This window comes from Oikopleura dioica, chromosome 1 (genome assembly GCF_907165135.1).
Source record: "Oikopleura dioica chromosome 1, OKI2018_I68_1.0, whole genome shotgun sequence".
Lineage (NCBI taxonomy): Eukaryota > Metazoa > Chordata > Appendicularia > Copelata > Oikopleuridae > Oikopleura > Oikopleura dioica.
The window spans coordinates 5341589-5362134 of record NC_137291.1 but is presented as its reverse complement, the minus strand read 5'-3'; the positions used below and the strand labels follow the sequence as shown (position 1 = coordinate 5362134).

At 38.7% G+C, this 20546-nt stretch overlaps 5 protein-coding genes and 1 long non-coding RNA gene across 6 annotated transcripts; 3 read left to right on the top strand and 3 right to left on the bottom strand.

Moving 5' to 3' along the window:
* The first annotated feature begins 2818 nt into the window (after positions 1-2818).
* LOC145711747 (equilibrative nucleobase transporter 1-like) lies at positions 2819-4268 on the top strand. Its single transcript, XM_081789436.1, has 6 exons — positions 2819-2931; positions 2975-3135; positions 3176-3328; positions 3369-3845; positions 3893-4073; positions 4118-4268. The coding sequence occupies exons 1-6, from the start codon at positions 2819-2821 to the stop codon at positions 4266-4268; spliced, it is 1236 nt and encodes a 411-aa protein (XP_081645562.1).
* A 1477-nt stretch (positions 4269-5745) lies between these two features.
* Positions 5746-6603, bottom strand: LOC145711746 (uncharacterized). Its single transcript, XM_081789435.1, has 3 exons — positions 6317-6603; positions 5994-6277; positions 5746-5768 (listed from the first exon to the last, which is right to left on the bottom strand). The coding sequence occupies exons 1-3, from the start codon at positions 6322-6324 to the stop codon at positions 5746-5748; spliced, it is 315 nt and encodes a 104-aa protein (XP_081645561.1). The 5' UTR covers positions 6325-6603.
* Positions 6604-8458: 1855 nt separating this feature from the next.
* LOC145695685 (uncharacterized) lies at positions 8459-10207 on the top strand. Its single transcript, XM_081772687.1, has 5 exons — positions 8459-8602; positions 8719-9034; positions 9079-9145; positions 9189-9776; positions 9853-10207. The coding sequence occupies exons 1-5, from the start codon at positions 8577-8579 to the stop codon at positions 10167-10169; spliced, it is 1314 nt and encodes a 437-aa protein (XP_081628813.1). The 5' UTR covers positions 8459-8576; the 3' UTR covers positions 10170-10207.
* A 179-nt stretch (positions 10208-10386) lies between these two features.
* LOC145695695 (uncharacterized) lies at positions 10387-12990 on the bottom strand. The gene is made up of 6 exons (XR_014133769.1): positions 12650-12990; positions 12507-12609; positions 11875-12408; positions 11683-11830; positions 10653-10758; positions 10387-10507 (listed from the first exon to the last, which is right to left on the bottom strand). It is a non-coding gene; the product is annotated as an uncharacterized LOC145695695 (long non-coding RNA).
* Positions 12991-14347: 1357 nt separating this feature from the next.
* On the bottom strand, positions 14348-16241 carry LOC145695687 (uncharacterized). The gene is made up of 4 exons (XM_081772690.1): positions 16164-16241; positions 15821-16064; positions 14914-15776; positions 14348-14818 (listed from the first exon to the last, which is right to left on the bottom strand). Exons 1-3 carry the CDS (start codon positions 16218-16220, stop codon positions 15088-15090), a joined length of 990 nt encoding a protein of 329 aa, XP_081628816.1. The 5' UTR covers positions 16221-16241; the 3' UTR covers positions 14348-14818; positions 14914-15087.
* Positions 16242-16616: 375 nt separating this feature from the next.
* On the top strand, positions 16617-18400 carry LOC145695683 (uncharacterized). Its single transcript, XM_081772685.1, has 4 exons — positions 16617-16666; positions 16712-16919; positions 16961-17839; positions 17880-18400. Exons 1-4 carry the CDS (start codon positions 16661-16663, stop codon positions 18347-18349), a joined length of 1563 nt encoding a protein of 520 aa, XP_081628811.1. The 5' UTR covers positions 16617-16660; the 3' UTR covers positions 18350-18400.
* Positions 18401-20546: the final 2146 nt, after the last annotated feature.

Genomic DNA, 20546 nt, shown 5'->3' with positions numbered 1-20546 from the left:
AGAAAAAAGTTGGGTTGTAATTTTATTCCTTTTACGGGCCGTAAAAAGCATGCTCAGAATAGGAAGTAGAAGAAAATAAAGGGAGTTTAATTAATTTGGGTGAAAGACTGCTTTCGATTTAGGACCACCGTGGTTTTATGGGGATCATAATTCTTAATCAGATGATTTATTAAATGATTTGAAGAAATTTTGATAAAGAAAATTTTCATGCAAAGAAAGAGTAGACTTTCAAGGTTGGCTTAAGGATGGCTTTACATTTTGTGTCGAAAACCTGACTCAGGAATCCTGACTCAGGATTTTGACCCTGTCTCAGGTTTTAGGAACAAATTGCCGAGCCATGGAGCAGAGCATTTATGAAGTTAAATTTAAGAGTATCCCAGAGAAAAAGCGACTGAAATCAAGGAAGAGTACACTTACTTTTGCCAATATTGGAGAATCTTCTTGAAAAAGTCCGCTTTAGGGACATATCGAGAGTCATTTTCTATTTACGTTTTTCAAGAAAAAAAAGTACTCGAAAATCGCTCAAATCACTCTGACTTTTTTGTTCGTCAGAGCTGTCCGAACAGGCGCACCTGCTCGCTCAGGCAAAGGTCAGGACGCATAACTCCCCTTCCTTTGTCGGACTTTCTGGCGGCGGTGGGGATCCGTTAAATACTTAAACCGAGGACTCGAATCGTAAAAAGCATAGATTTACAACTGTTCTTTCTTTTCTATTTACAGTACTTTGAGTCCCGTTCCTAGCGGCTAAACATGTTTCGTTCTGATTATTTTCATTCTGTTTTGTACTCTCTCATTTTAATTTTCATCTGATGAATGGGCAGATTCCCATTCTGCCAAATGCGCGAAAAAAGAGCATTAACATTGGCCATAAGAATGAGAGCGCATGCATTAATATTTATTGGAAGATTAGTTTTTAATTCTCACATTAAAGCCACTCATCAATTATCAGCAAAATAGATTTATAAATTTATATAAATAATTATTATTATAAATAAATTTATAGGCAAAATAATATTTTTATTTTTTTAAAGTTATTTGTTCAAAGTAAAATGCCAGGAAAAGTTTTATTTGGGGAGGTTCTTTTAGTTCTATTTTTCGTAGACCTCACCGAAAGAGGTTAACCCTAGCCCTAAATTAAAAGAGTGAATCTAGCCAGAATTTGTGGTAGAAACATTTCTCTGATTTCGCTTTTATTCTCCTTGAAATTTTGTTAAACATTTTCACCAAAAATGCATCACCAGAAAACCTTCGTCAAAGATATTTGTCTGTCTCTCAGATATGCGGTGGACGAAAATGTCGGATGACCCCTCTTCGTAGCATGAGGAAGTTTAGATTAGATTGCTTTACGACACTTTGGAGTCGTTGCTGCACTCAGTCTGATCAAGCCTGTCATTATTTACCTGGAGGTATTATAAACTAAGGCGTTTTTATTGCACCATGAGGTGCATTTTAGTAATCTTTACAAGTTATATACAACAACGCAAGGTCTGTTGATCATGATAAGGCGCTTGTTTTCATGGATTTGGACGGTAAATGAAATTTTCGTCGGTGTACCCCACAGAAAAGGAGGAAAATTTATTTAAGTGTGAATTTTATAGTTCTGAATCGTTTAATGACACTTATAGACACAGTAAATGAACTCGTTTATTGAAGACTAAAAGTTTTTGGAAACGTTGTTTCATCATCAGAGTCGGTGGTTGTCTTGTTGAAAAGTTCATGATGTAAAGGACGTTCATCGATTGTTGTTGAAGTAAAATTCGTAGAAGAGTTCGTAAAAATTATTTCCTTCAACAAAGATAATATAAAATCAAAGATTTGCATCAATACAGCTTTTAAATCATTCAAAAAACTATTGTTTCTCTTAAAATTCAGATAGATTAGCTTCGATTTTCAGTTTTCAAGAGAAAACTTACATTATTTATTTTCTGATTATCATCGCTGAGATCGAAATTTAAAAGAGATATCCAAGTATAAAAAAATATCCCGGACAGAACAAACAAAATAAGAGAGCAATCTCTTTCGTGATTTTTCCATCTCGTTTCAATCATGGTAAGGTTATAAATGAGTCGAGTTCAAAATATGTTTCTCAAAAATTTCCTCGCTAAAGAAATAGCTGTAGGAATACTCTACAAGCAATATTGACGTTGCATAGTTACGGTAATCATTTGATATTTACAGTAGGTGTGGTCGATTTGGGAGATTTCGGCCGACATCAGCAAAATTTTAAAAGCTAAGTATTACTGCTTTTGAGATCATATCCTTTGAAACCTTTCGCATCGTTCCTTCAAAAAATACAAGCGGTTTATTATCTATAATAATGCCATACCTTACCCGGCCAAGGTAAATAAATTTTCTTTCCATGACACTTCTATTTTTCAGAATCTTATAGCGGCTTATTATAGCCTATAAAGACTTTTTGAAGTGTGTCCTTGAAATTTTACAATTGACTGAATTGCAAGAAAATTATTTGATAAAATGAGAAAATTTGACAAAAATCAACAAAATAAAGTGACCCATTTCTATTCACATCAATCTTTTAAGGAAGTTCTGGAGCCAATGTAGCGGATAAAACGTTGGCAAAAGCGAATTTACGCTGGACACAAAAATGAGAGATTTTCTCATTTCAAATGGAATATCTTTTTTTCTTTCGATGTGCGAAGTGCTCTTCTATGCCGGCGTTGTTTATGGATTCGGCTTTGTTCAGTACATCTTAGAGTTGGGTCAGAAATAGAGATAAGAATTGAAGGAGCTCTTTCGATTTTTTGATCCGCAGTGAGAGCTTGAAGGAGTTTTTTGGATGGAACTATGTTACGACCCAATGGAGCCGGAGCACATCACAAAATGTAATTTCACCTGCGAAACTACCAACTGCGACAATAACGCTCTACATGTCAGCTGCCCAGAAGAACTAACAAGAGTTCCTTGTCCAGAGTAAGTTCTCTTTCGAGACTATCATTACTGATCTTCTTCAAAGATCTCAAGCAGAATTCAACTCTATTTACACATGGTTTCTTCTCAGTACAAGTTTAACTGTGCTGATGCTCGACCCAATTTTAAACCGATTCGGAATATTTGTTTGTCGCTTTATTTGCGTTCTTTTCACCACTGGGGGACTTGTCTGCATGTGTCTTTACGGTGAGACTTGGACCAAGCTGGCACTAGCGTTGAATCTTAGAGACGAATCCGTACTTGCTTTGGGGAGCATGGCAGCTGATGGGTGTCTCAGCGACAATGTACATCGTCATTAATATCCGTGAACAATGCGCACTTTTTCCCAACGCCTCTGGAATCTCGCTCGGCCTGATTAATGGTTTCTTCGACGCTTCAGGTGTTGGAGAACGCGCTAGAAACTTTCTTTACATTTTCAGCCGGCGTTTTCCTTGCCTTCAAATTCATCTACGACGCAGATCTTCCCAGCGTGACAGTACCACAAATGTTCGCTTACTATACAATGGGAGTAAGTCTCATCTGGGTCAAGCTTTTCTTTTTCTGTCCTCGCTTTGATGTTCGAAAAGAAGAAAACTACACTGTACTATCAGACTCGTTTGTTGGCGGCCTCTGCAAAAGCACCAAGATCGAAGTCGCCGAGACTAAAACTGAAGAAGCGAAGCCGGTCACGTGGCAGGAGTACAAAAAGTCCGTCTTCAGTCTCAATTTTCTACTCTTCAACATATTTTCGATCATCAGTACCGTGCGAATTGCATCATTTCAAATCTGGATTCTCCCGTGGCTCAAGTGGACATTTCAAGATCTGCCTGAAGACGAAGCAAGTGAGCTAGTCTCGAAAAACATGGACATCTATGGGATCATGTATTTTGCCAGCATGGTTATCTGTCCACTGCCCGGTAATCAACCATGTTCAAGGCATTTCAAAATAATTCCTTATCTGAAGGCATGTTCTTGAAAGCGCTGGAAAAATGGATTTGCAAGGAAAAACTGAAAGCCGAATACTTTGGCCTCATTTGGTTCTCTCTTCTGACTGTCTCGCTGTGCGCTGCTCTTTCCTTTCAAATGTGCATTCTTGGCTCAGAAAGTAATGCCACGGCTCTGGTCATCGAGTTCTCTTTTTTGAGGTGAGCCTTTTTGTGTTTCTCCTTGCTTGAATTTGGAACTTCAGGACAATCTATTTCATCTCAAGAAGCATGTATCTATTCCAGCAGTTTCCAACCGAGCACTTTGGCCTGCTATTTGGAATCGTCATTTTCATGCTTGCTGGGACTCAATACACGATTGAGCCCTTATTCACACTCATCCAGGAACTGGTTTAAGGAGGTAGATATCAAGAATCGGGATTTTCTGGCAGACTTTTCTCCCAATCCTAAGATAATGACCGATGATTTTTTTGTTTTAATAAAGAGTTGAGGCCCTTAACTCGTGCCTATGGAAGGCCGATTTCCAAATCTCCAGAAAAAAATCGTAAAAAATGGCGTTGAAGATTCGGAAATCGCTAAAAATGACCGTTTTCTTGGCAGACTTTTCTCGAAACCCTTATATTGGGCGGAATTTATTTTCTTCTGAGAAGTTAGATAAGACCCTTGTCTAGATCCTATGAAGGCCAGAATTTAAAATTTCAAAAATTTTTTTAGAAAAAAATCGATTTCCTGTTTTTCGCGATTTTCAACGAAAATATAAAATTTTGAATTTGTATTCAGCAGTATTAAAATCATTCTATAAATGTTCCCAGGGGTTTCTGTTAATGTTTTTTTGACGAAAACTAAGTAATTAATTATTTAATTACTAAAAATTGGTCGATCTATTATAAAAAGGGCAAATTTTCGAGATTTAAGAGGCGATTTTGTGAAAAATCACGTGGTCTAATTAAAAAATTTTTGCTTACAAGTTTTCTCCTTGACCTCGAAACTATACGTAGAAAAAGTTTGAAGCGAAAAAATTAAAAATTTTTTTCTTGATATCGACCTCCTTAACGGCCTGAAAACACGAGTATTTTCAGTCTTCATTAAACCATGAAAGGGAAGTGATGGCGAAATGGATTTTATCCCAGTTTCATTTTCGCTTGGAATTGCCTGCGCTGCCTGCGTTTTTCTACCGATTTATAATCTCGTTGTTGCGAAGAGATTTTTGGCGAGAGACAACCCTAACAATTCTGGTGACTCCTTCACGTCGAAAAATGATACTTCCTCCGATAGAGCTATAAATTGACATGTTTGTCAATCTCACTAAAATAAATGATCGAGAATGTATTTCAAGAATTATGAGTAATAATTTGTTACTTTATTGCAAGAAGAAGAACGGAAAGTAGCGTGAATGAAATTTTTGAACTTTTTGATGCAGAAATTTTTTGAAACACTTCTCTTCGCATTTTTACCATCGAGTTTTCAAGCTCGTCTGAAATAACTATAATTATTAAAATCAAACCATTGAAATGGCTCGAACCGTAAAATAATAAGGGATCAAGATTGAAAAATTCAGCGGTTCGATCTTTATCAAGCCTTATTTATTCAGCTTCGGTCTGAAATTGATGCTTCAAAAATGATTCTTTTCGGTTTTTTAACTGGATTTATGAGAGATTAAGGGGGTAGAAACAGCTTTTTCCCGAAAAAGGCGATTTTTGACCGGCGCTACAGACAAGAGAATGTTACATTTTTAAATTTTCTCTTCAGATTTAGATAGATACATCTTAGATCTAGGAAAATCTTCCTCGAAATTAGTTTTAGTTATCAAATTTTTGAGTAGACGGGCTCAGAAGCAACTCATCTCTCCGAAATTCTCGATTTTCGCCACTTTTCAAACACGAATATCTCGTGTCACTTAATAGTTAAATAAATTTCATTCACAGTTTTGTAAACCTCAACCCCTTTTCTACGAACATTTATGAGGAATTTCCGTTAACATTAATAAATCTTATGTTTTCTTTTATGTAGCTACAGTCCAAAATCGAGAAAGCTGTTTCTACCCCCTTAATAGTAAAATGAAATCACAACGAATATCAGTTGTTCCATCTATATGAAATGTAAAGAAAATTATTGATTTACCTTGCCACTGATGAAATGTCTTTCCAAAATAAAGTTCCCGTTTTCTTTCTTCCGTGTTGCACAAATCCTCTTCGCAGCAGAAAATCCTCGAGAAGGAGCAAATATTTCGTTCTTCCGAGCATTGATGATTTCTTATTTTACTATTGTCTTGGTTCCAGTCAAGTCCGGTGCAGATAGGGTCGCAGTAAGAAGCAAGGGGCACATGGGCGATCCCGGTCATTTCGAAATCGCGTTTGAGGAGAAAAGACCCGTCTTTTCGTTTTAAATCTTCGCCGTATTTTCCGCTGGCAGAATCGTTAATGTTGATAAATCTCATTGTCTACCTGCACATATGCTCGTATCCATCATTTTCTGTCTCCCTCTTCGCGCAGCCCTTGACGGAGTAAAGCTGGACAGAGCAGTTTCTCTCGTGGCAAGGATATCCATTTTCATCGAGGGTTCTGTTTATCGGCCTCCAATGCGACTTTTCAAAGCAGAATCCGTCATTGACTTCGCAAAAATATTTTTTTGTTTCTTCGTCGAAAAACGAAGTGATTCTGTTTTCGTCGTGAGGATCATCGGAACTACTGGCAGGGGTGTAAGGACAGGAATTGTGAGTTGTGTTGATCACTTTTTTCGGTCACTTTCCGACAAGAAATTAAGGCTATCACCAATGAAAATGACCTTTCCTATTTTTCCGGAAGACTCGCTCGTAAACGTATTAGACAAACACTCGCATTTGATACAAGACCCGGCTAAAATTGAAAGTTCAAATTTCGTTACCGTCTTGCCGGATTTTTCCGATCATAAAAATACCTCGAAAAAGAAAAACGAAAATCGTTAAAATCATTTTCTCTCGTTATTTGAATTGTTGGACAAGGTGCGAATCTCTTCAGCCTCTCTTTACAAGATTTAAGAGTCACTGTAGTTGGTCAGCAGGAGCGAGCGCAGACTAGTAACTTGGAAGAAAGTGAGTCTGATTGCCGCTATTAAACAGAATTCGTCTAAAACTCTTCTGAGCCGGTAATTTCAGAGCTTACAATTGTAGGCCCCGCCGCGCCGCCAAAAAATCACCGCTTGTCGGAAAGTCAATTCAATCATAGGATATGCTAACCGTAGCCAAAAAACCGTACATCCAAACAGCCGGCGGATCTGCAGGTAGACAATGAAATAAATAAAAATGTTCTGCAAAGGCGATGGTGGCAAAATGAAAGTGTTTGGAGTGGCCTCTTTGGCGACGAACGGTCCGGCAATTGACCTTCAAAAAAGATTCATGGGCTCCTGTTTTCTCTCCAGAGGCGCAGAAACATCTCGGCCAGTGGAATCCTCAAAACAGGCCGCCGAATGTGAACACTTTCCAGGGCTTCGACAAAATGCTGGAATATTATTTTTTCAAGAAAGAACTGCTGGACTGGGCCAAAGGTTCTGCATCCTCAGGCTCCTCATCAGGTTATTCAACTGGTTCTTATCAAAGTGGAAGAAGTTCTTTCTCTGGATCTTCCTACCAGAATCAAAATTCGCGTTCGCAAGGCAGGGCTCAATTTTTATGAATCTTCTTTCGAATAGCATAAAAATATAAACCCACAAAAGGCACGACCGGTGGAAAATTGCCCCGATGCTCTTATTGCCCTCAACGAAACAAGCCTCTTCAGGCACCCAAGAGAAGCCAATACAGTCAGCCTCAGTACAAGCCACCCCCTTCATATGCCAGAAATCCCGCTTCTCGATCGCCGTATTCCAGCCCTTCTTCATCGAACAACAGATATCCCTCGAGAAAACCAGTTTATAATTTTCGCAATTCTGGTTACGCTGGCAATTCCCGATCTTATAACTCTGACTCTCCCTCTGGCTCATCCTACCAGAATCAATACTCAAAATATTCTCCGAGGAAACCATCTTACAATCCCGGGGACGCTCGATTCGTGTACCAAAATTTTTTGGTATTCGAATACCAAAAATTGGTATTCGAATGCCATATTTTTTTTACCGGATCATATTTTTTCCTTCAAAAAATTACTTAACTACTCCCAAAGGTTCCTACAAGATAGGCGCGGAGCGCATAGGGTCTCTTTAGGTACATCAAATTTGGACTTTTTGAGGAAATTTGGTATTCGAATACCAATTTTGGTATTTGAATACCAATTTTGGTATTCGAATACCAATTGGTACACGAACCGAGCGTCTCCCTACAATCCTCCAAAATCTGCCTACGGTTCGCGAAATTCTGGCAACTCTGGATCATCAAGCTCAAACGCCAGGCCAAACTATCAAAATCGAATCAGTGGTCGATACAGACCCGGAGGATAGGAAATCATGCTATCTGCGAATTTCACTGTTTTCACATTTAAACTGCCCTGTTATCAAAAATAAATATTTTTCGGAAAATTCAAATTTGAAATTTCAATTTTAACTCGTAAAAATCTCTAGAAAAGCTGTTGTCCTCTCGCTAAAATGTCCCCCAGCGTCAGAAAAGAGAGACAAAAAATGAGATTGTTGAGCGTTTTTCTACTTTTTCTTGCGGCTGATGCAAAGAGAAAGAAACGAGGAAGAGTCAGGGGAGGAACGAAAGTTCGCAGTGCAACCAAATATCCCTCTTATGTCGCGATGTTGCGGTTTAATCAGCATTACTGGTAAAGAAAAACAAAAAAAGAGGGATTTTTTCCCTTTTGAATTTCTCGAAAACATGGATGATCAAAAATATTTGAGAACAACAACGAGTTCGACAATTTTTCAACTCAATTTCTAGCGGCGGATCGATTCTGGACGAAACAACAATCCTAACCGCTGCTCACTGCAAACCCCGAACTAGTGATCTCGTCGCCTTTGGAACGAACAAGCGAGCGGAGCACCTTTCAAGCAGCGAAAAACGCACCAACACGGTCGGAATCAAAAGCGTCAAACTGCTCGGCAGGAAGCTCACGGGCAGCTCGCACAGCAAATGGGACGAGAAGATTTGGGACAATGACTGGGCAATCGTCAAGTTGGCGAAACCGATTCCCCTTGGAAGAACTGCTGCGAAGGCCGAGCTTGCTACTTGGAAAGAATTCGAGGAAAATTTATTGGTAAGCTCGATCAATTAGTTTTTTGCTCCAAAATAACTTTTAAGAACGGATCAAATAATAAATGCACAATTATTGGCAACGGCATAACAGATGTCAAAGGTCAATTTTCAGGTACGTACCTATTCTATCGACCATTTTCTTAACCCATTTCTAGAGGTTCTCAAAGAAGGAACAGTGACCTTCGTCTCCGAGAGTCCAAAAACATCCGGCTTCCGAACAATTTGGAACTGCAACAAGAGATCCGGCAAAAACTGTCTGCTCTTCAGAAACAGCAACAGGGCAATCGTCGGTGCGGGCGACTCCGGTGGGCCGATTTTCTGCAAGGGCGAGGGTGGCAAAATGAAAACGTATGGAGTTGCTTCCTGGGCTTCGAAAGATGGCAAGTCAGATGATAATACCTTGACGATGGGATTTGCGCCTGTTTTTTCACCAGATGCTCAGAAACACTTTGGCCAGTGGAATCCCCAAAATAGGCCGCCAAATGCCAGCACTTTCAAGGGTTTTGACGAGTTGATGAATCACATGTTTTTTCCGGAGAAAATGGGCCCTTTCCCTCAGTGGGCCAAAGTTTCTGGATCCTCTTCGCGAACGAAATCCTCCTCCTCATCATCATCAAGATCGTCCTATTCATCAGGCGGTAGATCATCGTCATCAGGTTATTCTCGTGGATCTTATGGCAATCAAAGAAGCTCTGGGTCATTAACTGGGTCTTCCTACAAAAGACCAAATTCGAGCTCACAAGGCCTGGGTTCAATTTTTCCTTCACAATTTCTTTAAATTTATAAATAAGCATAATATAAATATTCACCCCTAAGAAGCTTCATCTAGAGGAAACTCGCCCGAATGCACCTGCCCCCAAGAAAACAAACCGTCTCAGGCTCCCCAGCGAAAGCAATACAGACAGCCTTCATATGCTAGAAATTCCCCTTCTCGATCGTCGTATTCCGGCTCTTCTTCGTCGAACAACAGATATCCCTCGAGAAAGCCCATGTATAATTCTCGCAATTCTGCTTATGCTGGCAATTCCCGATCGTATAATTCTGGCTCTGGCTCCCGAAATTTTGGCAACTCTGGATCACGTTCGAACTCTCGGCCCAACTACGGAAATCGAATGAGCGGACAATACAGAGGATAAAAATTATTTCTTTAAATTTTACTGTTTTCACATTTAAACTGCCCTATAATCGTAAATATATTATTATTCTTCTTTATTTTCTATCATTAATTTTGCAGGCAAACCTTCAAATTTGCAAAAAATTGATATTGAAGGGTTCATTTTGAACTCATTTTTTTAGTGCTCGAATTAGACCTCATATTTTTGAACAAAATTGGTGATTTTTAAGAAATTTTATCTCGAATTCATTTATTTCGTTCTACAGAAATCAACAGAAGAACTAAAAATAATTGGGTCCTCAATGGTGATATCTCGATAATTGACCTGAGCAATAATGTGACTTGAAATAATATTTTCTTCTGTATCTTTTTGAGGTTCCAAATGACCAAAATATTGTAATGTTATAACGCATGAACAATCATTTCCATGATAAGCATTCAAGAAAGATTTAATTTTAAGAATATCTTTTTGATAAAGAATTTTTATAACAAAGATAATTTTAACCTTGCCCTAATTTAATTTGTTGTATAGAAGCTTGGATTTCATCAGTTGAGCCAGGGAAAACAATAACAGAATCGCCTTTTAAAATTGCCGCTGAGTATCGAACAGCCTTAAAAATATAACAAAATTACAAATTAAGATTAAACTACTCAAAGAACACCCCCGGTTGAAACTTCGAACAGTTCGGGATCCCGAATGATTCCGAATGATTTCCCGAATCATTGGAAGAGAAAATGGAGGTTTTTGTCTTCGAACGATTCGGAATTTTTTGATTTTTGCTGTCCCTAAAGTAAAGTAAAAAGGGAAGAACGACTTAGTAGTGATCTGTTCGGAAGTCAATCGATGCTCAAGAGCCAAAAATATATTTTTATAACGAATGAATAAATCACCCGTAAAATTTCCTACAAGACAGGCGTGAAGCGCATTCAAGCTCGTTGACTTTAAAAATCATCGGAATTTGAAGCTCTGTAAATTTTTGTTAATGAGAATGACTTCATTGTCTACAGTAGGCCTTTGATCTCATTTAATTATGCGAAAATTCGACCCTTCTGTTAGATAAAAGTTCCGTTAACTCCCGAATCATTTGGAGAATCCCGAATGGTTCGAGAAAATCCCGAATGGTTCGGGGAAATCCCGAATGGTTCGGGGAAATTCCGAATGGTTCGGGGAAATCCCGAATGGTTCGAGAAAATCCCGAATGGTTCGTGGAAATCCTGAATGGTTCGGGAAAATCCCGAATGGTTCGGGGAAATTCCGAATGGTTCGGGAAATCCCGAATGGTTCGGGGAAATCCCGAATGGTTCGGGAAACCCCGAATGATTCGGGATCCCGAACTGTTCGAAGAGACAACCCCCGCCAGCTTTTTTCGAAAAATCAAAAATCAGAATTTTAAAATTTTGACCCCGGAATTTATTTACTACGGAATGTATACTACGGGTCAAGATACGATTTTAAAGCTCCATTTTTTGGTGTCTATTTCAATTTATTCCCGCCTAGAATCACATTTGAAAATTTACGGTTTGAGAAAATTTACTTTTACAAGGTAGTCTAGTAACGACCACTTATTGTCCATCAATCGCCAAATTTCATTTAATCGTTGATATTCCCACCCATCGTAGCCTCCAATAGTCAGAAGACGTCCAGAAGGTAGCCCAATTGCAGAGAAGCCATAATAAATTGACCTCAATTATTCAGTATAAAATAAGGAACCCCCCCTTATGTTTACCTTGGATGCCTTTGTAATGATACCCAGCCATTTTCAGTCAATGTTTCAGTTTGTCCTCTTGCAAAAAACCGAGCAAATTCCCATAAATATCTACATAACTTCGCTATAATAAAAAACAAGAAAAATGAGTTATATACTATTATGGTATTATGGCTGGCTATAGTCTATATACCGATCAGCTTTGGTAGCTACGGCAGCCACAAATCTGGGTCTGAAGCCATCTTAAACCGAGCGAGCGAGGGCTGGTTCTCATAATGAGAACCAATTTGGTTAAATCGAAGGCCAGGACATCCTTACCGCCGCAATGGCCACATCTGATCGATATCTTTTTGTAAGATTCTCAAGAACTACCTAGGTATGATTGAAATATTTAAGGGAACACCCTCTCGTATGCTCCGATTGCAGTTGGGCGACCATTGTAATAGCCTAACCCACCACTCTCATGTGTTTCTCTTGTTGAAAATGTCGATTTTAATTTAAACCCATCGAATATCTCGCATTTTGTATTTCTCGAAAAGTCGAAACAAATTAACGCTTAAATAATATTTTTATCTTGAAGATAAGACAATTCAATCAATGAATTCAGAAGAAAGTAAACCCTCTAAAAAATAAATTCAAATATTTTACAAAACCTTTACTTCCTCCGTCAATAGTTAAAGCCGCATGAGTTTTTTTGAACTGATTTGACAATCGAACAGGTAACATCTTGAAAACGCATGAGTCTAAGCGATGAATCTAATCAAAATAAGGTCTCATTTTAAGATATTATTATTACTCTGTCATAATAATAATCATGATTTCCTCCAAATAAATGGAGATAATCATTAATCAATGCGTGCTTTGCACCATAAATAAAGTAACCAATAGTGTCTTCTGAAAAGTCTGGCGGATAAAAATGAATATTATTGTTCACTGATCCATAAACAAGAGAATACGGCTGAAAATCACCCCACCACGGCATCCCCCCCAGTAAAACATTTATTTGGAATGATTCGGAATAAATCAACTTTTTAATCATTATTAGACGATCAACCTTGAAAATCCGGATTTTTTTGTTTTCGATATTTTTTATTGCCGTCATCTTAATCTTATGTTTATCTTGATGATTTGCGTTGCGGTTCTTCACGAGTTTTCATAAAAATGTTTTCAACAAATATGTTCATTAAGCTCAAACTCTTCCTCAGAAATTTTAACCAAACACGATTCAGGCGAATGATCTGAGTCAAACTCGAGTCCTTAAGAGAGTTGCAGAATACGTTACGTTTTGCTGGGCTGAGCTGAAATAACCTGAGTGGAAATTGCTCCGAGCTGAGCTGACCTATTACTTATATATTTTGAATTAAGCTAAGCTGGCCTTTCTTGAAGTAGTTGAGTTGATCTTAGCAGGTATTGAAAAATTATTGAGCTGAGCTGAGTCATAATTGTCTGAGCTGAGCGACATCCAAGCTCACTAAGCTAGCTCAGCTCACTCACCTTGTTGCTCAAAAAATTGCAACTTTGATCCTAATTGTATTAATTCAGAGGCATTTGACTTAAGAATAATGCGCTCATCGAAGAAATCCGAGTCTATTGATAAGGAACCATTTTTACCAATTCCAAAGGTAAAGACTTTCTTCCCATTAAATAACTGGTACTCAAGAATTTTCATTTCGTTTCTGACAGCTGAGTCGTTGTACTGCTGAAAATCAATGTCGAATTCGAAAGTTTCTGTTCCATTTAATTTGAGCTCCGCTGTGCAAATATGATTTAATTCTTTCAAAGAAGAAAAGAATTTATCCGGAATAATTGTCTTGAAAGACGGGTTAGGCGGAGGAAACCGTTGTTGGGAGACAGCATTTCTGGGAAAAGCTGGAAAGACATCGTCGTGAAATGCAAAGAATGGATTGCTTGTTACATGCATTTTCTTTTCTGCTTTCTTTTGGACGAATTCGATCTCAATCTTTTCTTTCAAAATGGATTTTTATCAAAAAATGCGAATTTTTTAAACAAAAATATGATTTCAATCTTTGATCCCTTGCAAAATTGAATGTTACTTCAAATATTGCGTCAAAAACATAGCTGTTAATGAAAATCTTCTCATCGTTGACGAATCCATTTACAAAGTACTCGCATTCGTCGTTAATGACTCCACCTTGATTCGTAAAAAAAGGATCATTGGCATTTAATAGTCTCGAATAACAGATTGACTGCTCGTCATATTTGACAAGAGAACCTATCCATTCACTGCCAACAGTTAAAAACTTTCCTTCTACTTCCAATAATACCGTGTAGAGTGTATTTGAGAGGGGAATACTTCTTGTCACAAGAATTAAAAGCAATCGTCGGACATCTATCTTTTTTTGAGTTAAAAATGCTCATAGATTAATAAGTAGGGAGTCCGTACTGGGGACTTCAAAATATTCGAAAGAGTCTTGTTATGGCCCATAACTTATGGGTCTTATTTTGAAAAGCAATATTTGACTCTTTTCATAGGAATGATATGGACGGGATCCAAGTCTCTGTATTCTTGCGGCAAATCGATTCCGCCTTTTCTCCACCCTTTCTCCAGTTCTTCACTTTTTCGAATCCTATTCAAGGCAAGAGTTGTTGAGAGTTTGATGTAGTGGTCACCAATCTTGACGCTCATCAGATAAAACACTCCCTTGAAACTGACGGAAGATAATTTCGCGTTGAAATGGTTGCTAGCAATATAACCCTGAGCTTCTTCAAAGCGGTCTAAACTATAATCCGGAGCGTAATAAAAGCATTTTTCTAATCTTCCAGTTGGAGAGCTTTAATTCAGTCAAAAACATTCAAAAATATTTTTACATTTATTCGTATGTGTTCATCTTTTTGACCTTTTCAGATGATGACAACGGGGAAAATTTTCCTGTTTTTGTCTTTAAGGCGAATCTCAATTTGGTGAGTTCCGATCGACGAACCAAAGTGGAATACGAAAAAGCCACTAAAGAGTAAAAAAAAGATGATTTTTAACAATTTTTTAATCGGGAACAAAATTTTGCCCAAATAGGCGGGCAATGAGTGAATTGCATAACTTACATTCCTCTGATATTGATTTTATTTGGAAAGAAAATCGGAGAAGCGCCGTTTTCTTTCAGTTTTATCATGTTTCCAGTCGCATCGACCAAATAATGCTCGCCATCGAGAAAAGTAGCACCAATTGACTTTGCCGTTTTCATTAACTATACTTTAACTTAAATCAAACATTTCTTATCAGTAAAAACTTTCATATTGGTCTAGGGAATCAAACGTATAATTCACTTGTTGAGCAAATTTTCCATTCAAATTAGAGAAAATAATTGGAAAGTTTTGCTTTTTGATTTTTCTTTTCGTCCAGCGACCAGTTATTGATTTAAATTCTTTTGTTTTGGAAGTCCTAATTTTCTGTGTTGTTATATTCTCTGTTTCAGGTTTTTGTAAATCGAAAACAGGGATGAATTTTTGACGCAAATCGGTTTTCTCACACTCGTAAAAAGGGCAAGGACAGCCATTTTTACAGTATTTCTGACCTGGACAAACTTCTCCTGCAGATTCAGAAGATTTAGTGAGCTCAAAGCAAATTGACTCACAGGGCGAAATCGGGTTCGTCCATGTTGTCGTCAAAACGATCGTTTCAGAACAAAAATGGCGGCAAGATTTTTGATCGTAAAACTGTTTTTTCTTGCAACGCATCAGATTCACCTGGTTGTCTTCTTTATCGAAGTAAACTTGATCTTGTTTTTTCAATTCAACTTTTGAGATTGGTTCAGGAAGAATGAATGTTCTAGTTTCATAACACTGCTTCATCAGATGTCCACAGTAGTCCATTTCCGCGGTTTGAACACATTTCTTGTAGTTTCGATGACATGTCGAAGTTAGAAAAGTGGTAACCGCTCGTGAATTTTGCAAAGATGCGAAATTCGCTTATCATATTAATAAACAGTTAAATATTATCAGAGCTATGTACCTATCACCATAACAGTGATCCAAAACATAGAACCAAGTGTTAGGTACGTGTATTGTTGAGGATCGGTTGCGTTTCCATGCTTGGCGAGGCTCATTTTTTCGCTGACTTTTTTCTTCCATGTTTTCTCACTTTTCAAATCCCGTTTTTGTGTATGCATGCTTCGAGTTGTCAAAATTTCCTCTGGAAAAAGGTATACTTTTCCATCTTGTTGATTGAGAACGCCAATGCAATGACAATCCAAACACTTATAAAATTATGTTATATAAATAAAAATCATATGAATCCAATTTGTTCTTCTGTCACTTTTACGAATTGAAAATTATTCGCATATATCAACATTTACCTGAACTCTCGCCTGATACACAATCTTTGCATTTGCCTCTTCCTCTTCGATAACCATAGCGAGTGGTCGCTCGTTGAAAAAAGCTAATGTATTCTGGAGGTACACGGTAAAAAGCTCGCTTATGAGAATCGTCGTCGCTGCTTCTTCTGACAGCCCGACAGTTTCGTCTCCGTTCACGGTTCTTGTTGAATGTCACCGCCGTATTTGAGATTCAAGTTGCTTTTTGAGAGTTTTTAAAACTCTGTTTATGAGTTGATTTTGAAGCATAGAAATGATTTTCCGTTAAATAAAGTTCATTTTGAATTTCTTTCGCGAAAAATCATTTGATGTTGTTTGAAGGTCATGAAAATCACTTCTGACTTTCAATTTGGCCATACGTAAGCCGGTTTAGAAACGTTTCTCTACTGAATCTTAATTCATTGATATTAATTAAATGCCGATCTGACTGTTTAAAATCGAGCGTTTCGCGAGTCAAGCTCAAAAATTACGGATCAGAGATGAGGGTAACGAATTAATTTTGATTTAAATATATTTACTTTTTTTTTTAGCTTCTTGCTAGCATCTTTGCCATAATAACTGCTTATGAGCAACCAAAATATGGAGATTTTCTCCAAGCAGTGAGTCAAAGAAAGAGTGGTTGGGGAGCTCCAACTGGCCGAAAAGGTGCTTCCTTTGAGAAATGCCCAGCATTGGCCAGTCCTGAGAATGGTCAGATTGTCTGCGACCAAGCTACCTGCGCCCTCGTCTGTGATCAAGGTAAGTTTGATAAAGATGTGCATTACTCCCGCTTTTAAAAGGTTTCATCGCGATCGGCAGACGAAGAACGAAGTGTCGCTTCAGCACTGGGCAGCAGCATCACTGGAAGCGAACGCTCGGCTCCTGCGACACCTGTGCCGATTTAGCTCCTCCTCCGCTAGGAATCAGCGTTGATTGCGAATTCAAAGCGTCTGGAAAGAAGAAATGCTACTACACGTCCAAGGACGTAAGCCGAGACGTCGTTTTCGATCCAACCGGAGAGCGATTCAATAAGATCGGCGCGACATGCAGTTGTCCACGCAAGGGCAATGCTCGTGTTTGTGGATGGAAGGCGCCTAAGCTTGGAGGAATGATCACCGATGCTGATGTTGCCGAGCTTCGACAATCACTCCCGTGCGATGCTAGAAGCGATTATGTTTGCCCGTATTCGGAAAACTTCAAACCAAGAACACATGAGATCAAAGAGGGGCTGAAGACATGCAAAGACGGATATCCGCTCGAAACCTCTGGTCGAATCGTCGGTGGTATCGAAGCTGATCACACTCGCTGGCCCTGGTATGTTCGCCTGAACTTCTTCGCCGGTGATCATTTCGCAGGCTACTGTGGTGGCTCTATCGTGCGTGAGAACTGGGTTTTGACCGCTGCTCACTGCTGTCTTCTGAGGCACAACAAGACTGGTCCACAAGTTGATTATGTAGACGCTTACTTCAACGACCCTGACCGAATCGAGAATGATAATGAAGGGGAGTTTTGGCTCAACGCGTCTAGGACCCACTTTTTCAACCACCATGACTACACGAACGAAACAGGAGACGGAACTCACCAAGCCGACATTTGCTTAATCAAATTCAAGGAGAATATAATAGCTAAAGGCGAAGGAAAAGCTAAGGAAGTCTGTCTTGCTGACTACTATCCAGAGCGTAAGTCGAAATTATCAGCAATGTTGGTAAATTTATTTAGATGGAGAAGCATGTTGGGTCGGAGGCTTTGGTGGCTTGGGTAGTGAAGGTCCAGGATCTAAGAAATTCAAAAGTGCTGGTGTTTCGATCATGTCTCAAGCGTACTGCAACATGAAATCAAATTACACCGGTCGTGTTCCTCCCCATGATGTTCGAACATGGGATATTTGCGCAGGTCTTCCGGATCAAGACTTAGACGGTTGGACCGATGGAGCTAAAGTCGGTACAGAGTGGGTTGAAGGCCAAAGCCACCAGTTCAATGAGAACCAGTTCAAGAATGGAACTGATGCTTGCCAAGGCGACTCAGGCGGACCACTTGTTTGCAACGTTGAGGGAGTAGCCACTCAAGTCGGAGTGGTTGCTTGGGGAGAAGGATGTGGCTGGGAAAAATTTCCCGGTATCTACTCGTTCGTCAACTACGATCACTGGATCCGAGAGACTATCGATAAAAATTCCTCGCCTGATAACTAAACATATTGAATTGACTTCGACGGTGCTCAATAAAGTTACATTTTTATAGAATTAATCTGTTTCTCTTTGTTTAAATTTCTTGCATCAACTTTGCAGATGGGACTGAGAAGATTAAGGGACCACATGTGGTTTTCTTACAAATTATCTGGAATAAAAATGTCGGATTATAATCTGAGGGTTAACCGTCTGAAATGATCAATTAGGGATTATATTGATTATTTAATTTTAACCGAAACTTTTCTCGAAGTAACTCAATCATTGTTTTAATAAAGAAGGGAGCTAAAAACTCAAGTTCTATATTCAAATATTTAGCTCGTGCTCCTTCCAGGTGTTCCTAGAAAAAGGCAAAATTGAACCGTGCTCATTGAACCGGGACAAAGTTCGCGCGCACTCAAAAAAAAACTGTTGCCACGAAGTAAACATAATTATCGAGGTTAATTACCTCTCCAGTTAGCAATTTATTTGGACTTTTTCCAGATAAACTTGACAGCTGATATTTTTAACCCTTTCTAGCAAGAGGGCAAATTACTCTGCCGGATACAGTAACGAGTTTGTCGAGCTAATGATTGACAAGCTAAGAGCATATTACATCGTCCTTGCCCTGGTCAGCGATAACAAGCCATTTTTATCTGTTGACATTTTAGCACAGACATTTGACTACTGATACATCTCAAATCGTAAACGATTCTGTCGCTTCATCAAATACAGGAGCTCGGGATTAAAAATCGCCCGTGAAATTCGACAACAGGTGGTTCTCGCTACTTCGTGAAATTTAAATGCTTTTTTGATGAAATTTCATTCCACTTCCGGGAGATCCAATTTCTCCAAAAGCTCGATTTTTTTCTTGACATTGAAGTTCTAGCTCTTAGTTCCGGGTACTTGCCACAAACTTGCGGAACTTGACGGTCCGGTTCCTGCTTTTTCTTTCGCCGATAATCCGGAACCCTTAATTGGCCACTTTCGCTAAAAGCTGATAAGCGTTCCCATTTCAAAGCGAACAGATCTTCCGGGTGATGGAAAACTTGTCAAACTTTCAAGATGAAAATTTTGTTTGAAGGACTTTTTGAAATCGCTTTCAATTTAAAATAAAATGGCTCTTTGATATATTTAGTTTCAACCCTTTTTCTGATCGATGAAAACTCCGCTTGATCCGAAAATCGGATCCCAAGATCAAGCAAAATGCCACTCGAATAGGTCAGAAACGTCACACCTAAGAACCCTCACCGCTCGTTATATAAAACAGACAGTTGCGATGATTTATTGTCCGTTTATCTTTTTTTTTCGAGGCAAGCATTTTAATCCATCATCGTACTTTTGCGAAGGAGACAAGGCATAATGATTGAAACAAGCCAAGCTGAACATCAATAGCACTAGGGTTGACTGCGCTTTTGAATTTTGTGGGAAATGAGCTCTTGTGAGAGTTTTGAGAAACTGTCTTCCGCCTTTTTTGTTCTCGTAAAAACTCGGGGGAAGTTGCGGATTTTTTTTATGAACCGGGTTTTTCAGAATAAAGGTCTATAGATAGGTCTATAGATTCCTAATTTCAAATAAGTTATTTTGATACAACGTACCACTGTATTCTTTGAGTGTTGAAAATGAAGACGTGACAACGTAAAGATGACTCATTATCGATGTCACGTCGCGATTTTAAATACTTAAAAATATAGAGGCACGCCATATCAAAAGTTATGGGTCCTCCCGAATTGTCAATAAAATATCAGAAAGCAATATTATGTTGTTGATTTTTGGATTCAAGATTTTGAGCGTTTGCTTCCTTTTCCTAAAATCGCTGAAAACAAACAAGGAAATAAAACGATCGAACAGAGATTCCCAACAAGCTTCGGTCTTGTTTTCAATTATTTCCAAAATAATCCCTTTTAATTCCGCCCTTGTTTAATTGTTTGTTGTTTATTTCTCGTTTTAATTTTAACGGGTGGTTTGGCGGAAATTGAAGCCCCTTGAGATTCAGGATCAAAGCGAGTTTTATGCTAATTTTTGTCTTAGACATTTGAGTGTGTGAGCTTAAAGGGGACATTTGACATTCAAACATCCGGCGCTGTGACACAAGACACGAGCAGATTCGCGAGTTTACGAGTCCATAATGGGCCCATATGGACTCTTTGTAGGTCACCGTGTCGAATCGGGAAAGGTCAGTTCCTCGCTCGTTTTTTTGTTTGGGCTCAGTTTTGTCATCTGT

Coding starts and splice junctions, on each gene's coding strand:
- LOC145711747 (XM_081789436.1), top strand. CDS start 2,819: ATGGAGCCGGAGCACATCACAAAATGTAATTTCACCTGCGAAACTACC. Junction 3,329..3,368: donor TGGTTTCTTCGACGCTTCAG/GTGTTGGAGAAC, acceptor TTACATTTTCAG/CCGGCGTTTTCCTTGCCTTC. Junction 4,074..4,117: donor ATCGAGTTCTCTTTTTTGAG/GTGAGCCTTTTT, acceptor TTGGAACTTCAG/GACAATCTATTTCATCTCAA.
- LOC145711746 (XM_081789435.1), bottom strand. Junction 5,769..5,993: donor GACATTTCATCAGTGGCAAG/GTAAATCAATAA, acceptor TTAACTATTAAG/TGACACGAGATATTCGTGTT.
- LOC145695685 (XM_081772687.1), top strand. CDS start 8,577: ATGTTGCGGTTTAATCAGCATTACTG. Junction 8,603..8,718: donor CGGTTTAATCAGCATTACTG/GTAAAGAAAAAC, acceptor CTCAATTTCTAG/CGGCGGATCGATTCTGGACG. Junction 9,777..9,852: donor ACCAAATTCGAGCTCACAAG/GCCTGGGTTCAA, acceptor ACCCCTAAGAAG/CTTCATCTAGAGGAAACTCG.
- LOC145695687 (XM_081772690.1), bottom strand. CDS start 16,220: ATGGTTATCGAAGAGGAAGAGGCAAATGCAAAGATTGTGTATCAGGCG. Junction 16,065..16,163: donor TGTATCAGGCGAGAGTTCAG/GTAAATGTTGAT, acceptor TAATTTTATAAG/TGTTTGGATTGTCATTGCAT. Junction 15,777..15,820: donor GATCACTGTTATGGTGATAG/GTACATAGCTCT, acceptor TAATATGATAAG/CGAATTTCGCATCTTTGCAA.
- LOC145695683 (XM_081772685.1), top strand. Junction 16,920..16,960: donor CGCCCTCGTCTGTGATCAAG/GTAAGTTTGATA, acceptor CGCTTTTAAAAG/GTTTCATCGCGATCGGCAGA. Junction 17,840..17,879: donor TGCTGACTACTATCCAGAGC/GTAAGTCGAAAT, acceptor AAATTTATTTAG/ATGGAGAAGCATGTTGGGTC.